General features: G+C 36.2%; 1 protein-coding gene across 6 annotated transcripts in view; it reads right to left on the bottom strand.

The window, feature by feature from the left end:
• The window catches only part of LOC149531516 (RNI-like superfamily protein), a 172,878-nt gene that overhangs the window by 57,665 nt on the left and 99,435 nt on the right, over positions 1-15,778 (bottom strand). For all 6 annotated transcript variants that reach the window (XR_016359159.1, XR_016359158.1, XM_089811422.1 and 3 more), the window contains 2 exons: positions 14,510-14,572; positions 14,086-14,315 (listed from right to left, as the gene is read on the bottom strand). Coding sequence is in view for 4 of the 6 variants with exons in the window: in XM_089811422.1 (XP_089667548.1) it covers positions 14,086-14,315; positions 14,510-14,572 (293 nt within the window). In the remaining 2 variants the exon portion in view is untranslated. The remainder of the gene's footprint in view (positions 1-14,085; positions 14,316-14,509; positions 14,573-15,778) is intronic.

Raw genomic sequence — 15,778 nt, 5'->3', positions numbered from 1 at the left:
AGTCGGCTCTATCTGGGGACAAAGACTGAACCCAGATTCAAGTAGGAGCAGTGCTTTATCACAAGGGCTATAGAGTCAACAAGGGAACAACATAGAATTGAAAGGAGAAACTGGAGAGAAGCAAAAAATGAGACCAACACAACATAGAAATTGACAAAAGAAACCAAAGAGAACCAAAAAATGAGATCAACACAACATAGAAATTGACAGGAGAAACCAAAGAGAACCCAAAAATGAGACCAACACAACAAAACTTCTAACTAACATATGTACATGGTACGGAACCCCTACCTCTAATAGCTCCAGCTCTAGATGACTCATGCAAATCCATTGACAGGATGAGGAAAATAAATACCATGTCGAGCTAACAAGTGGCAACTACCAACTTTCCGCAAACTCAAATTTAGCTTGCTTCTTGAATACCAAGTTTAAGATTCCTAACATCCTCCATTGCTCTGGATAAGGGAATGTATCCAAATAACCATGCCTCATCAAAAATCTCTGCCTTTAGAATCAACTCTTCCTCATGTTGCATATCATCAATGACTTCATTTTGAATGAGTTAAAGCACTAGATTTTCAAGCTTCTCAATGCAGTTCTGACATTTTTCTCCATATGGAAAGCCCTTTGTTTGGATTTCTTGTGATCGGTCATCATGAATCCCTTGGCTCTTTGCTGATGCATAGAGGCCTTCTTCATCAATTATCATGGTCCTTGTTGAAAATCCTAAGCAATGCTTTGGATTCAAAGATACATCTTCCTTGTATATAACTTGTGTTTGCTGGCATGTGTGACCATATGTACCTAGGAAGAGATATCCCTCTTGGTATTTTTATTGTGAGTGTGGTAGGGTAGGGTTCTCTTTCACTTCATCTTCATACTTCTTCATCTCTTGATTAGGACACACTTCTTGAAACCTTGATCTTTTTGCAAAATCAGGATGAGGCCTTTGATGAATCATAATCAAGACTAGGAACTGATGGTACTCTAAATGTTGGCAAATTTTAGAGCTTCAAGCACCATCACAAAGGGAAAATCTTTAGATCTTACCCACTACCAATATGCTTCGAAACAACTAAAGGTCATGATCAGGGGAATGTGGAAAAGGAAACCAGTTCATATATGCATGCATTTCAGCACTATACAGAAGTATCTAATATCAAACATATCATTGGGATTTTCCAAAAATTATTGTCCAGGATGCAAAAGAATATTTCAGAACAGAAGCAAAGATATCAGAGCTTGTTTGACAAACACTTTGAAGGATATGCAGTCACTTTCAGTTCACTGGCTCTACAGCAGTCCAATCAACAGCAATGATATGTGAATTCGTCATAACAATCAAAACTACTTGAACAAGTTTGAGCCTTCATATTACACAAAGAATAGGAAAGACCCATTAGTTTAACTATATGTGCTACTTTCAAAGCATTCAACTGCAGTTGCAAGTTCCATATCTCACAAAAGAAGCAGGCAATGAAGGCTTTAATATTGACGCTGTATATATTCCCATTGCACCGGCTGATAACAGTGTTGTCCAATAATGTCTAGAGTATTCGACACGGGCAACTAACAATCCAGAAACTATACTGGATTTTCCAGACACAGTAGTAACTTCTCAGTCACGGGAAGCACTCATTATGATTTTTCATAGACTCAAATTTGCATTCTATTGCTCTATGAACTGATACCATGTTCTGAGAATGTAAACACAACTTATATTCTCAACAGCCTCTTTGTACTCCACGCACCACTCATGGAATTAGTTGTCGTTGTCTCCAAGAGTAATACTATATTGTATCCTTGCAATAAGAATCTTTCTATTGGAGAAGTGCCAAATACTATGCCAGCACTAGTGATCCCACAAACTCCAAGAATATGTGGTGCAACTCTAGAAGCAAGTGTGATTCAATCATTGGTTCATTTATGGTCCAAGATTTGCGAACAAATTCAAAATGGCAATGCATTTGAATTCCTAATCAGGCAGAGATCTGTGACGGTGATTCCTTTTGACCAGATATAGCTTTTGAGAAGAATACGGGCAATACAAACCGCAGAGACATGGGTACATGAGGATGGAAGACATCCAAATACAAGTGCACCTACAGAATCAATGTCAGACACCATCAATTTTGGAGTTATTTGAACAAACCATGTTTGCCAACTCATCATGTGTTTCCAGAATATCTCAATACCGTCAAGAATAGCAAATATGAAGAGCACGACATCAAATTGACAAATAATCAACAGTGATGCAAGGTACAAACTAAGATAAGCACCTGCGATAGAACAGGACTAACATGTACAGGTATCATCAAGCACAAGATTAACTGAAGAAGCCATCTCTCAGATTCCATCAAAAATAAATCAACTTTCCATACACATCGACACAAGGTGTCGCCTGAAATAATACCTGTGAGAATTCAAATATGAAACTATATAAATGGAAGCTCAATTTCGATTAAATTTGCAACAAATTTGGTACAAAAGCAATGAAAGCTGAAGATGCAGGCGAAAATTGCTATGGCATGATTTGATTCACCGGAGCCCACTTCAGATTGAATGAGGATGAAGGGATTCTTGTTATGCGATGGAGACTTGGAACAAATAAAGCTATTAAAACTATAGTCCATCAGCCCACTGAAGCTTCAATTATTAAATTAATCAAATTAAAAAATTAAAAATATTTAAATTAAGGGGAAACCTAACTTATGTCTAAAAGGGGCATGACCTTATGTGTTTGAAAAGCCACACCTCATTAAGGATAAGATATAAATGAGACTTATTTCATTAGGTTAAAAAAAAAAAAAGACATATCCGAACAATTACATTCATATTTTCTTAGGAGAAAAGTATTTTATATTTTATTATTGTATGGAGGAATAGGGGGATTATTATGATTTTGTAATATAAATTCCATTATTTTATTTTTATAATAAAATAAACTGTTTTTTGCTTATTATTAAAGGTGTGGAGATTTAAACTACAAGCGAATCGTCCTTTGTAATTATTTTTTGGAATTTTGTATACAATTCAAATGTCGGATAAGTGGACATGGTCATTTAGCATTTTAAATTTGATCATCACAGATATTGTGAAATAAATAATTGTTTCCGTATCTGTGTCTAGTTTATCTCCCAAAAGAGTTAAAGTTCAATCTAGACTAATTTAAAATTGCATATACATTTGATCTGCCGCATCTTGATTATTTAATTGTTGGCAGTATAAGTGCGTGGAACATTACAAAGTTGTACGTGAAAATTCACTGAAGTTGACTCTATTGCCTGGATGAGCAGAGGCGCTGGTCTTTTTATTATTGAAGTCATAAAATCTATAACTTCCTTCCTACAAGCATCAAATTAATTATTATTTAATTTTACAAAACATTCAACTATTATCCAGCATCCAGTTTTCATTTTAATTGAGTTCAAGGACCTTGCCAGCTGGAGAACTCCAGAAGTTTAAATTCGCTTTAGAAAAGCTCTAAACCAAGTGATCAGGTTTGAAGAGAAGGTCTACCCACCTAGGTGTAGCGGAGCTTGAAGTGATGGGGAATCGAAAAGTATTCCCATTTGTTGGCTAGAACTGATTGAGAAGTCCTATCAAAGAAGTGGCAAGCTCTTGGATATCCAATCTGCGGTTTTGGGAACCAACAGGAACTTGAAAAGGTTTTGTATTTCAAAGAGAATCACTTCCTTGAGTTATATCAACATTTGTCTCCTCTTCAACAAGCAGTGATGGATGAATTGGAAGATCTTCTCCACATTGGATGTCATCATCTAGAGCAGCAAGGCACCAACTTGGAATAGTTACCACATAAGATTCATCTCCTAGCATCCTCTCTTCGTCATTCTTTTTAAATTGTGGGTGCAAGCATGTATGAAACAATTTTGATGGCTCTTTAGCAAGATCGTTGTTTTCATATTCATGAATGACTTCTATTACATTGTCAAGATCTTTGCAATGCTTATAGAAAGGTTCAATACAAACTTCACTTCTCATTTTGCTCACTTCTTCTTGGTCATCTTCTAGGTATGTGCCTTCTAATAAATCTCTTTTTTCACTCTTCCTGCAAAATATTCCATCAGCAAGAAAATGATTTTCGCCTTTATCTTCTTGTTAAATATCCTGCAATTTTTGAAGCAGTGAAGGGTGTATTTCAGTAGGATCAAGTCTTTGATTACCATAGAAGCTTTTCAAAGATTGAATTATGATCAAGATCACTAAAATTTTGATTCAACTAAGCAACAAGTGTATGCACTCGGCTACTTTCTTGGTTGTAATTCTCCAACTAGGACTCCCATAAATCATGGTTATGAATAAATTCTTCTTAATCGTTACATGTAAAATTTCTTCCGGACATAGATTCCTGTGTATGAGAGAAAAATTTATAGTCTCTTCCATCCTCTACATTGATCTTTTGCAAGGTTTGGAACAAGGACGGATGGATCTTTGTTGGATCAAGTTGAGCACCACCATAAAAACTTTTCAAGAAATCGACCTGTATAGGTTCATCATGAGTCTACTTCTTTTGATATGCGAAGTATTCATCATCGCTATCACTCTCACTCTCAACTTTTCCTTTGTACCAAACAATGATTCACAGTTTCAAATAGAGTCACCAATATTCAATCTTTCAAATAGAGTCGCCAACCTTCATTCCTGGGAAGGTACCTTAAAATTTCTGAGGAGTAATGTGTACATGTCTTTTTGCTCGATTCCCCAGTAGAGTCGCCAAAAATCTGTTGGTTAACAGAGTTGTCACTGCTAAATTATCTCTGAACTTGACTCTACTTGCCCCATGAATAGTGACAATTGCGCCAACAGCTGGAGAGACTACAACTGATCACTATCAATCCACAATGTTCCTCTGCGTTTGAGAGGGACAGCTCCCTTGTATGATGGGTGTATTTGAGATTTTCTTGTACTTTTCACTTGAAAGCACGAAAGGAGAGAAAACAAAACTAAAGGAACATAGGAATATGACTCTTAGACTAGGAGGAATTAGTCCTCAAGAGAATTCACAACTTCAAACCCTCACAAGAAAATATCAAAAGCCATAGACAATGAGATGATGAATTCTTCTCATGAAGTCATATTTATAATTCCATTGTGCAATCCAGCTTCTCCAATACACTTCTCACTTAAGAGGCTTCTCATTTACACTTTCAAATTATAACACGAAATAAGATAAAGTCCCTTAATATAAATGCCTCATTAATAAGTTATGATATGAAGTCCATGTATATGTTTAGTCCATTGCAAATGAAGACTAACCCCCAGTGCCTCCACTAGACTGCTAAAAATAGAAACCACCTCAAAAGAGACTTCCTAAAAATAAAAAGTCGTCCAAAAAGACTCTCAAAACACACTACCTCACAAGGGTCGCAATGCCGAACTGTGTTGTCAAATTTTTCAGGGTGCCTCGATTTGTGTGCCCCAATTTTTTATCCAATGCATTTAGAAACCAACAACATGTTCTTTTTGGGTTTTTTGAGCTCTCTTCTAAGTACGTTCCTTCACATATTTTCACACTTCTTCATTGAAAAATGTGATATGGCATCTTTGACTAATATTTTGCTCGAGAGCAATTCAAAATTCAATGGTCGGAATTATGGTACTTGGAAGCAGCGGATAATAGCAATTTTTTAATATCGGAATAATGATCAAATTGTTTTGGGTATTACACAGCGTCTAACTACCCTTGTTGATCAAGATACATGGTATCTAAATAATCGGGAGGTGGTGATGCTTCTCAAATAATCCGTAGCTCATGATCAGCTCTCTCAGATTCCATCCGACAAGACAACAGTCGAGATATAGGCACATCACAAGAATCTTCATGAGACTTCTGACAAAAGCAGAGCTTTCTTTTTGAAGAACACTCTATTTTCTATTATCATGGCTGACCGAACATCACTCCAAGCTCACCTAAATAGTATTCAGGAAATCCGTGATTAGTTGCTTGCCACTGGTCGCAAGATGGAGGAATAGGACATTATGGTTATCACTCTTTGGAGTTTACCCAAGTCCTACAAGCATTTTATCGAGACTCAACATGACGTCTTCTGCTGTTCATCTGAAGTTCACATATTTTTGTACACTTCAGCTTCATCAAGATCAATGTAAACAATAATTCGGTAGTAGTTCCAACTCCACCTCCACAAAGAAAGCCTTTCTTGCTAAATCTTTTCAGAAGGATAAAGGCAAGTCTTAGCATATAAAGGCAAGTCTTAGCAGTCTTCGCAATAGAAGTCCTCTGCTCCAGCTTCAGAAGGCTCCAGGTAGAAGAACATTCAATGCAACTATTGCCACAAGTTTGATCACATGAAGGTTGAATGACGGAACCGCTTAGCTACCCAATCTAAACAATCAAGTTTGCAGCTGTAATACCCCAAAATTGGCGCATTGCCATGATCACCAATTCTAGTCTATTCTGATCAATTCTAAAGTCCTATTTCACTAGGCAATTCTTAGTCTGATATTCGCTACTTGGCTTAAGTGTCAAATGCAGAAAACCCTAAATCTACATTAATCAAAGTACCTATTTAATTCCTAAAGTATTGACTCATATTAGTCACATTAAACCTATTGATGAAGATTTGATTTAACTTAAAGTATTCATACTTTAATTAAATTATCTCCTAAGGCTAATGTACTAAGGAATTAAAAATATTTAATTTAATAACTATGCTAATTTTAGTTAATTGAATGTAATTATTCAATTAAATAGAAAAGGCATTTATGAGGTCATATCTCATTTTACTGAATTGAATATCTTTCCCAAATTCTATTTCTCAGTTCAAAATGGAAATGCTCAGTTAACTACTTCTTGAATTAGAAATGACTTAATTCACTTACTCTCACACTAAAGTGAATCTGAGTTAACTATTTCTTGCACTCAAGATCTGAGTCAGTTAACTGCATATGTATTGGGAATCTTCCACGTTGACTGAATTTTGGCTTCAATTCTGACCGTCGATCTAAGTTGATCTCAACTGTTGATGGATTCTAGGAATTCTATTTAAGAGACTCATAATTCCTCATTACATTACAGAGGTTGGATTTTTATGCTATTGAATTGCTGGCAAATTGAGTACTCACTTTCTAGGTTTTTACATAGCTATCACTTTAAATTGTCATTTAGATTAAATAATGCATACATGTAGCTTAATTTCTTTTATTACTTCTTAGATTAATGCTTGCATAACATATAGATTAATTTGCATAATCATATAGCTGCATTTAAACCCTTCATTCTAGAAAGGTCTAGTTGCCTGCATCTCACTTTGAGAGCACATAGGCAAAATCCTTCTAGATAGAAGGCAACGGGTCACACTATCGGGTGTCTTGGATAAACGACTCCATGTTTATCCCAGGATGATTCCGCAAGTAATGACCATGTTGAAGTGTAAGGTTCAGAGGCCCACAAATTCACGCATACAGCAGCCCAAAGCAAACAATGCAAAGCACACCAAGTAGACGAAATCTACCTTTTACACCTATATGGCTAAAAGACCAAAAAATCATGTAAAGTTGTTTGCCCAGTACATTGATTCGAGTGCCTCTAGTCATTTTACCCACCACCAAGACTGGTTCACTGACTACCAGCCTTCTTCAAAATTTGTTATTTTTTGTGACAGAGAAGAGTACACCGTTCTCGGCAAAGGCATAATTCATATTCAGTCTGTTGGGAGGAATCTCGTTTTCCTCGATGTGTACTACGTTCTACAGATGGGACTTAATCTACTCTCAGTTAGTCAATTGTTGCGACATTCTCCACAGTTGGATGACACCTTCAGTTCACATCAGTGTACCATCACTGATAGGGCGACACAGTCTATTGTTGCAGTGGGTCTTGAGGATCGTGGTCTTTTCCAATTTACCGATTCTGGTGATTCTCGGGACTTAGCTATGGCCACTCGGCAGTATTCTCTTAGCAAACTTTGGCATCACCGATATGGGCACTTAAATGTGTATTATCTCTCTCACCTCACTCGGGCAGAGCTTGTCCTCGATTTGCCGTAGACTCAGACTTAGGTGCTTAAAGATTGTGATGCACGACAAGATGGGAAGCAACATTGCACACCTTTCACCAGTGGCGATTCATGGCGAGCTTCTCAGGTACTTCAACTTGTTCATGCCGAAATCTATGGCCCTATGGACACTCCTTCTGTTCTTGGGTCAAGGTATTTCTAATGTTCGTTGATGATTTCAGTAGGAAAATGTGGGTACATTATCTTAAAAAGAAATTAGATCCATTTCCTGTATTTCAGAAGTTTAAACCTTTAGTTGAAAAAGAGTCTGGGAAATCTATTATTATTCTTAGATCAAACAATGGGGCGGGATTTTGTTCTAATGCATTCTCTAGCTTCTTGGATACTCATGGTACCAAACACCAGTTAACCACTCCCCACACACCACAAATGAACAGTGTAGTTGAACGTCAAAACTGAACAATCACCGAGATGGCTTGATCCATGCTCAAACACAGACATGTTCCGAAGAAATTTTGTGTAGGAGTAAATGCCGTAATTTATATTTTGAAAAGATCACCCATAGTGGCTATCAAAGGTAAGACTTCAGAAAAGGCCAGGTCAGGTCGCAAGCCCAAAATTAGTCAGTTGAAGGTTTTTGGCTCTCTTGCTTTTATTTGGATCCCTGATGCGTCAGACACCAAGTTGGATGCCAAGAGTCAAAAACTCATGCTTGCTGGATACAGTAGTCTTCACAAAGCCTACCACTTGATCAACATTAAGATATCTCATCTCCTATACAATCATGATGTAGTCTTTGATGAGCAGTGAGGACCATTCATGCATGTTTCTCTTGTTCCTAATCCAACAAACCAGCCTATGAAGGCTCATAATTTAGGAGTTAGACTTCCATTAGCTCCTCTTGATGGGAGGGCTCCAATAGCTCCTACGGCTCCATTTATACTAGTGGTCCCTGTACAAACACCTCCAGCTTCTCCTGCAGGATCACCCAAATTTGTAGATGCTTCACCTGAGTTTGCTCCAGATTCTTCATATGAGGAATTTGATCATAGACATCTCCTGATACTAATGTTGGGTATCTCCTCTCTGGCCTAAGAGGTGGGCTATGACAGTTGCTAATCTTTGTGATGATGAACTCATTGATGGGAGAACTACTCGAAAAAAAAGCAAACCATAGAGTCTATTAACTTTGCTCTCATGGCCAACATTCACAGTGTATTTGAACCTCAAACATATTCCGAGGCTAAAGGAATTCCAGAGTGGGAACAGGCTATGAACTCTGAACACCAAAGCCTATTGAAGAATAACACCTCAGTCCTTTCTAATCTTCCACTAGGGAAGAAACCCATTGGCTACAAATGGGTTTACAAAATCAAATACAGATCTTATCGTATTTTGGATAAGTACAAAGCTCGTTTAGTTGCAAAGGGCTTTTCTTAGCGCTAGGTCATTGATTATGAGGAGATCTTTGCTCCTAGCGCAAAGATGAGCATAATCAAATTAGTCCTAGCCATGGCAACACACTTTGGCTAGAACGTTCATCAGATGGACATCAAAAGTGCTTTCCTTAATGGTGATTTCCACGATGAGGTCTACATAACGCAACCTCCTAGTTTCAAGGTTGTTGGTAAAGAACATCTAGTTCTCAGATTAGTGAAAGCTCTCTATGGCTTGAAGTAGGCCCCTCGAGCATGGTAAATGAAAATTGATAAGTACCTCAATGATCAAGGCTTCCAGAGGAGTTCTTCAGACTCAAATTTGTATATCAAGACTACTAACAGTAACGTCATCCTTCTATTTATTTACGTGGATGATTTGATCATCACCAGCAGTTTGGTATCTTTGATTTAGGGAATCAAATAGAATTTATGCCAGTCTTTCGATATGACTGACCTTGGGCTCATGCATTGTTGCCTCGGTGTTGAGGTTTGGCAACAGTCTTCTGGTCTATTCATCTCTCAATCCAAATATGTTAGGGCTTTGTTAGACAAATTCCATATGTAGGACTGCAAGCCTGCATCTACACTGATGGAGAAAAGTCTCAAATTATCAACCAAGTCTGATTCTCCTCCAATTCATGATACTACATACAGGAAACTAGTAGGCAGCCTCATCTACCTCTCTGCTACTAGGCCTAATATCTATTACAATAATAGATAGTCATCTATTATTAATTAATGGTTATCTATTAAAAATATCTAGTTAGCTTTAGTTTGCTTTCATTTTTCAGCTTTCTCTATTAGAATGGAATGTTTCTATGCTTTGCGATCATTTCCTAAGGAAACATCGTTTTATTCGTTTGTATATAATGACCTTTCAATCTCTATTAATAACAAGCAAGTATTTTACCAATTACTTCCGTAATATGGTATTAGAGCAAGGTTTTTAAAAAATTTCCAAAAAAATAATTTATTTTCGGAAATTATCAGTAGCTATTTTTCAAAATTATTTCTTTGTGATATTTTGCTTCAAACGGGATTTTTATTCGGAAGAGATTTGAATGTAAATCACGAGCTGGGTTTAGGGTTGTTTTCTTCTGCACATTTGCATTTCACGAGGCGCAATTTTCTGCCCTATTTCCACATTTCTATCGAGCGCGGTTTCCAATCATTTCGTGTGTGATTTTCCAGTGCCTCTGTGTGATTTATAGGAATTCAAACACAGAGTCATGGTCTGATCATTGGGCATTTGCAAAAGCTCATTTTTTGAGTCATTTTTACAGGCGTTTTTCCTGCAATCATTCTCCAATATTGCGCGCCTGCTAAATCCTTCATTGGTGTCGATTGTGCCCTATTTTGCAACTCAGTCCTTGCACGACACATTTTTAAACATCAAAACCCGACGTTTTTGCCTGCAAACACCATTTTTCTGTTGTTCTTGACCTCAAGGCCACCGACCTGGTTTTTTTGCTCGAAACTCTAGTTTTTTGAGCTCAAAAAAAAAAAAATTAATTTCGGATTCTTTATGGGTTTTCGAGAGCTCAACAGGATTGTCATCAAAGTTTTTTGGGTGCCTCGATTTTCGTTCTCGATTTCCAAGCCAGCAGATCCAAAACACAACACCATATTCCTTCTAGGTTTTTCGAGCTCTCTTCTAGGTCACTCCAATTTTTTTGGGTCTTCTATTTTTTTGCCTCGAAGAACATGCTTTCACAGATTTTCACAATTTTCATTGAAAAACATGCCATGGCATCTTTGACAAACATTCTAATCGAGCAAAACTCCAAATTCAATGGTCAAAATTAAGGCACTTGGAAGCAGCGGATCATCGCAATTTTTGAATATCAGAACACTGATCAACTTGTTCTGGGTGTTACGAAGCGTCCAACTTCTCCTGATCCTTATCAAGATACATGGAATCTAAATAATCGAGAGGCAGCGATGCTTTTCAAATTATTCGTGGCTGATGATCAGCTTTCTCAGGTTCCATTCAGCAAGACAGCTGCCGAGATTTGGACACATCTCAAAGGTCTTCATGAGACTTTTGACAAAAGTAGAACTTTCTTTCTGAAAAACACTTTGTTTTCTATTGCCATGGATGAGGGCACCTCGCTCCAAGCACACCTAAATCAGACTCAAGAAATCCGTGATCAAACACTTGCCATCGATTGCAAGATGGAGGAAGAGGATATTGTAGTTATCACTCTTCGAAGTTTACCAAAATCCTATGAACATTTTATCGAGACTCTCAACATCACATCTTCTAGTGTTGATTTGAAGTTCACTGATCTCTGCACCCTGTTGCTTCAGCAAGATAGTATTTTACCTATTACTTCCATAATAATATCAGCTTCACAATCAGCTACATCTCACGTTTTATGACGGTTCCTAAGGCTGATCATTGGATGGCAGCAATGTGTGTGCTTTGTTATGTGAAGGGCACTTCAAGTTATGGACTTCTTTACTCTCGGAGTTCTAATCCTAGACTCTGCGGGTTCAAAGATTCAGATTGGGCAGGCTTTGTTAACGATTAAAAGTCACCTTTTGGATATGAGTTTAGTTTGGGATCCGGTGTCGTCACATGGATCAATAAGAAGCAGCTGGTAGTTTCTCTCTCCTCTACAGAGGCCGAATACAGAGGGACAATCAAGGCAGGTTGTGAAGTTGTTTGGCTTCGTCAGATGCTTGGGGATATGAAGATATCACCAATAGGACCGACCACTTTGTTTGTTGATAACGAAGGCGTTATCAAATTAGCACGGAATTCAGTCTTCCATGAACAAACCAAACATATGGATGTTCATTGTCATTACATACGACAGCTGGTTGAAAACAAGACAATAGACTTGCAGTATGTTCCTACCATAGATCAAACTGCAGACATTCTCACCAAGCCTCTTGGTCGTGATAAGTTTATTAAATTCAGAGGACAACTTGGTGTTGTGGATAGATTAGCCATTAAGGGAGGGTATTACGATAATAGATAAGCTTCTATTATTAGTTAATGAGTATCTATTTGTAATCTATTGTAAATATTAGAATGTTTCTAATATTAATTAGTTTGTAGTTATCTATTAGCTTTCTTTAGCTTTCTTTTAGCTAGAATAGAATGTTTCTATTCTTTATGATCGTTTCATAAGGAAACATCATTTTATTCTTTTGTATATATTGACCTCTCGATCTCTGTTATAATATCAAGCAAGTATTTTACCAATTATTTCGCAATAGAAGTGAGATCCAGGAAAACAAGATAACCCATTAAGTACCCCTCCAAAGACTCACTAATGCTCAAACAACAGCATTAATTTAATGGATCGACACTTCAAGGTGAAGAAACAGAGTGAGGACCTCAAATATTTTCTATTGAACATAAATTTGAGTCGCAACAATGTTAGAATCCAGTTCTAAGATCATCTATAGACAGCGAAAAGAGAATGTTCAAGCTGATACACTTTTGAGTGGAAGACACAGCCCTTTCTACAGGTAATTTTTAAATTCAAGCCTGATTGGGGTGGACTGGCACTTCTTGAAAGGTAATAAGAACCTACCAGCCACCCATCATCAAGTAGTTATATTACCAAATTGCTTCAAACAAGTTTGATCAATACATGAATTACTGTGATCTGTAGACCAATTCTACCCATATTGGATGCACTACTAAAGGATGCTTCTGATTGGAAATGCATGCTTCTCTGGTAGGAGGCCACCTAGGATTACTCAAATCTTATCACAAGCTTTAAAAAAATTCGAAGAAAGATTTAAAGGGGACAGGTTCATGGTTGACTGAATAGCTTAACAATCGAATATTGGAGAGAGAGATAAGTCTCTCAACTGCGCTGGCCAATTCTTGCAAGTGTTGGAAGTTTCTATGCATTATAATTATTGTATTGGGAGGTTGTTCCCTCTAATTGGCTATATCTTCTTTCTCCACTAATCCAGTGTCCTGAAATTATGTGTTCATTCATCATTTCAGATCTCTGCTATTCTACAATCTTAGCTATTTCTTGTGGATCTTCTACTACAACGTAGAGAATCCCTGTTCTCCCTCTACTGAAATACAGAAACATCATAAAAACATCCTATGATGCTTCTGATAAAATATTAGATCAAGATGCAACTAAAAGAACAATTTAGTAAAAATATTTTCCCAAAAGGATTTAGAAAACGTTTCACATATCATTTTGGATGTAATTCGTTGCTAAAAAGTATGGAGTAAATTCCATTTAAAAATAACTATTGCCCAATATGCACCTAAGAGCTTTCTTTCAGACTTTGTTTCCTACTAATGATGAACACATTTTCTATCCCATTTTAAAAGTATATTATTGAGAAATAACTAGTATCCACTTGCATCAGTAAAATTATATTGCAATGGAAAACTGTCAGTCAATTGTCTGCACCTCATTGTTGAACCTAATGCATCTAAATATGTTGATTCAAATGCATCTGGTTGGGGGAAAAATGAAATATATACAGTTTTGATGTAAAAACTTGATATTAATGTAAATATGACACAGACTACTTCAATTCACTAATCTTTAGAGCCTCTGCATAAAATGCCTTTCTTTACTCGCATCTATTTTCATGAAATTTATGCAATAAAGAAAATAAGCCTTAAGCTAACAAGCTGATAATAGATAGAAATATACCCACTAGCAGACAAAAATTGAAGAAAACCATGAAAATAGGTGAGACCATTGTTTATCAGAACCCGTGAGGATGTTATTGAGAAGAAATGAATCCTGTTCATCGAGTCCCCCTCACCATTCAGAGTAGCACAAATTTCAGATAAATCAGCTGCTGTGATTCTGCAATGAAATAGTTCAACAGCTTCGAGTGTTTCCCTATTTTGTTTTAGAATTCGCAAGAGGCCCTCAATCTGTAGAACATAACACAATGAGAAAAGGGGTAAAAAAAACACATGAAAAACAAAACTAAAAATTTGCAATGTAATATGTCAAGGATGACTAATTAAAATGAAAACAGTGATTGATATTTACAACATTCAAGAACATTGATCTCCAGGTTTAGTGTCTTCTTTTATTGCAGAAAAGTAAAAACTATAGCACTCACATGTTTCTTGCTCTTGATGCCATCTAACACAATACCTTCCAGCCTGCAGCTCTTCAACACATCCTGATATTAGTGCAGCTCGAAATCAGTAAAAGGTGTAATATTCACAATTAAGAATCTAACATATGACTAAAATCCCTACGCTTACTTTTCAAATTTCCTCATTGTGAATATATTGCCAAACTTGTTGCACAAAATGAGGTATACAAATTTCTATATATTACGATGTAATTGGTAAAATACTTGCTTGTTATTAACAAAGACCGAGAGGTCTATATATACAAAAGAATAAAACAATGTTTCCTTAGGAAACGATCGTAAAGAATATAAACTTTCTATTCTAGCTAAAACAAAACTAACAGTTATCTATAGACCAACTAAATATCAGAAACATTCTAATATTTACAAAAGATTACAAATAGATAACCATTAACTAATAATAGAAGCATATCTATTATCATAATACCCTCCTTTAATGGTTAATCTATCCACAACACCAAACTGTCCTCTGAATTTGACAAACTTATCAGAACCAAGAGGCTTGGTGAGAATGTCTGCAATCTGATCCGTGGTAGGAACATACTGCAGGTCAATTGTCCCGTCTTCAACCAGCTGTTGTATGTAGTGACAGTGAACATTGTCATAACCCTATATTGAGATATAGTCATTATAAACATATATATGTAACACATATATAATTGTTTAAGAAACTAATTATTATTTAAATCTCATAACTGCATAAGCAATAAATCAATATTATATATAAATAAATATATAATAATAAGAAATATATTATAATGAGATTAGCATCACATATTGAGGATAATTACTAAAAATCAATATGCAAATCCTAAGCGATATATCCATAGACCAATCAATTATCCCTTATTTGGAAACGAGACCAAGGGATATAATAGATATGGAGATGAATATTTGAGAGCTATAATCATATTATAGACAATAATTAAATGACACACACCATTCAAAAATAGAATGATGACTATACAAGGAGTCGATCTATTCAAATAACATTTCAATATGGTTAAGCGGTTCAATAGAACATGATTTATGTTGACATCACAAAATATATTAGAAGCATTCATAAACACGTGTGCCCCAAATGATAAAGATAGTAACTAAAGAACCAATTAAATAAGAAAATTAATCAATATTGGTATGAGATATTACTTGTATAAATTAATTTGTTATGCTAGGAAGAGTCACAATTCAAGAGGTGTAATCATTTCTATATTACAAGGAACTGAAAAA

Source organism: Cupressus sempervirens, chromosome 11, assembly GCF_028749045.1.
Source record: "Cupressus sempervirens isolate cs-2001-9-10 chromosome 11, ASM2874904v1, whole genome shotgun sequence".
Classification (NCBI taxonomy): domain Eukaryota; kingdom Viridiplantae; phylum Streptophyta; class Pinopsida; order Cupressales; family Cupressaceae; genus Cupressus; species Cupressus sempervirens.
This window is presented reverse-complemented; position numbering and strand designations above follow the sequence as displayed.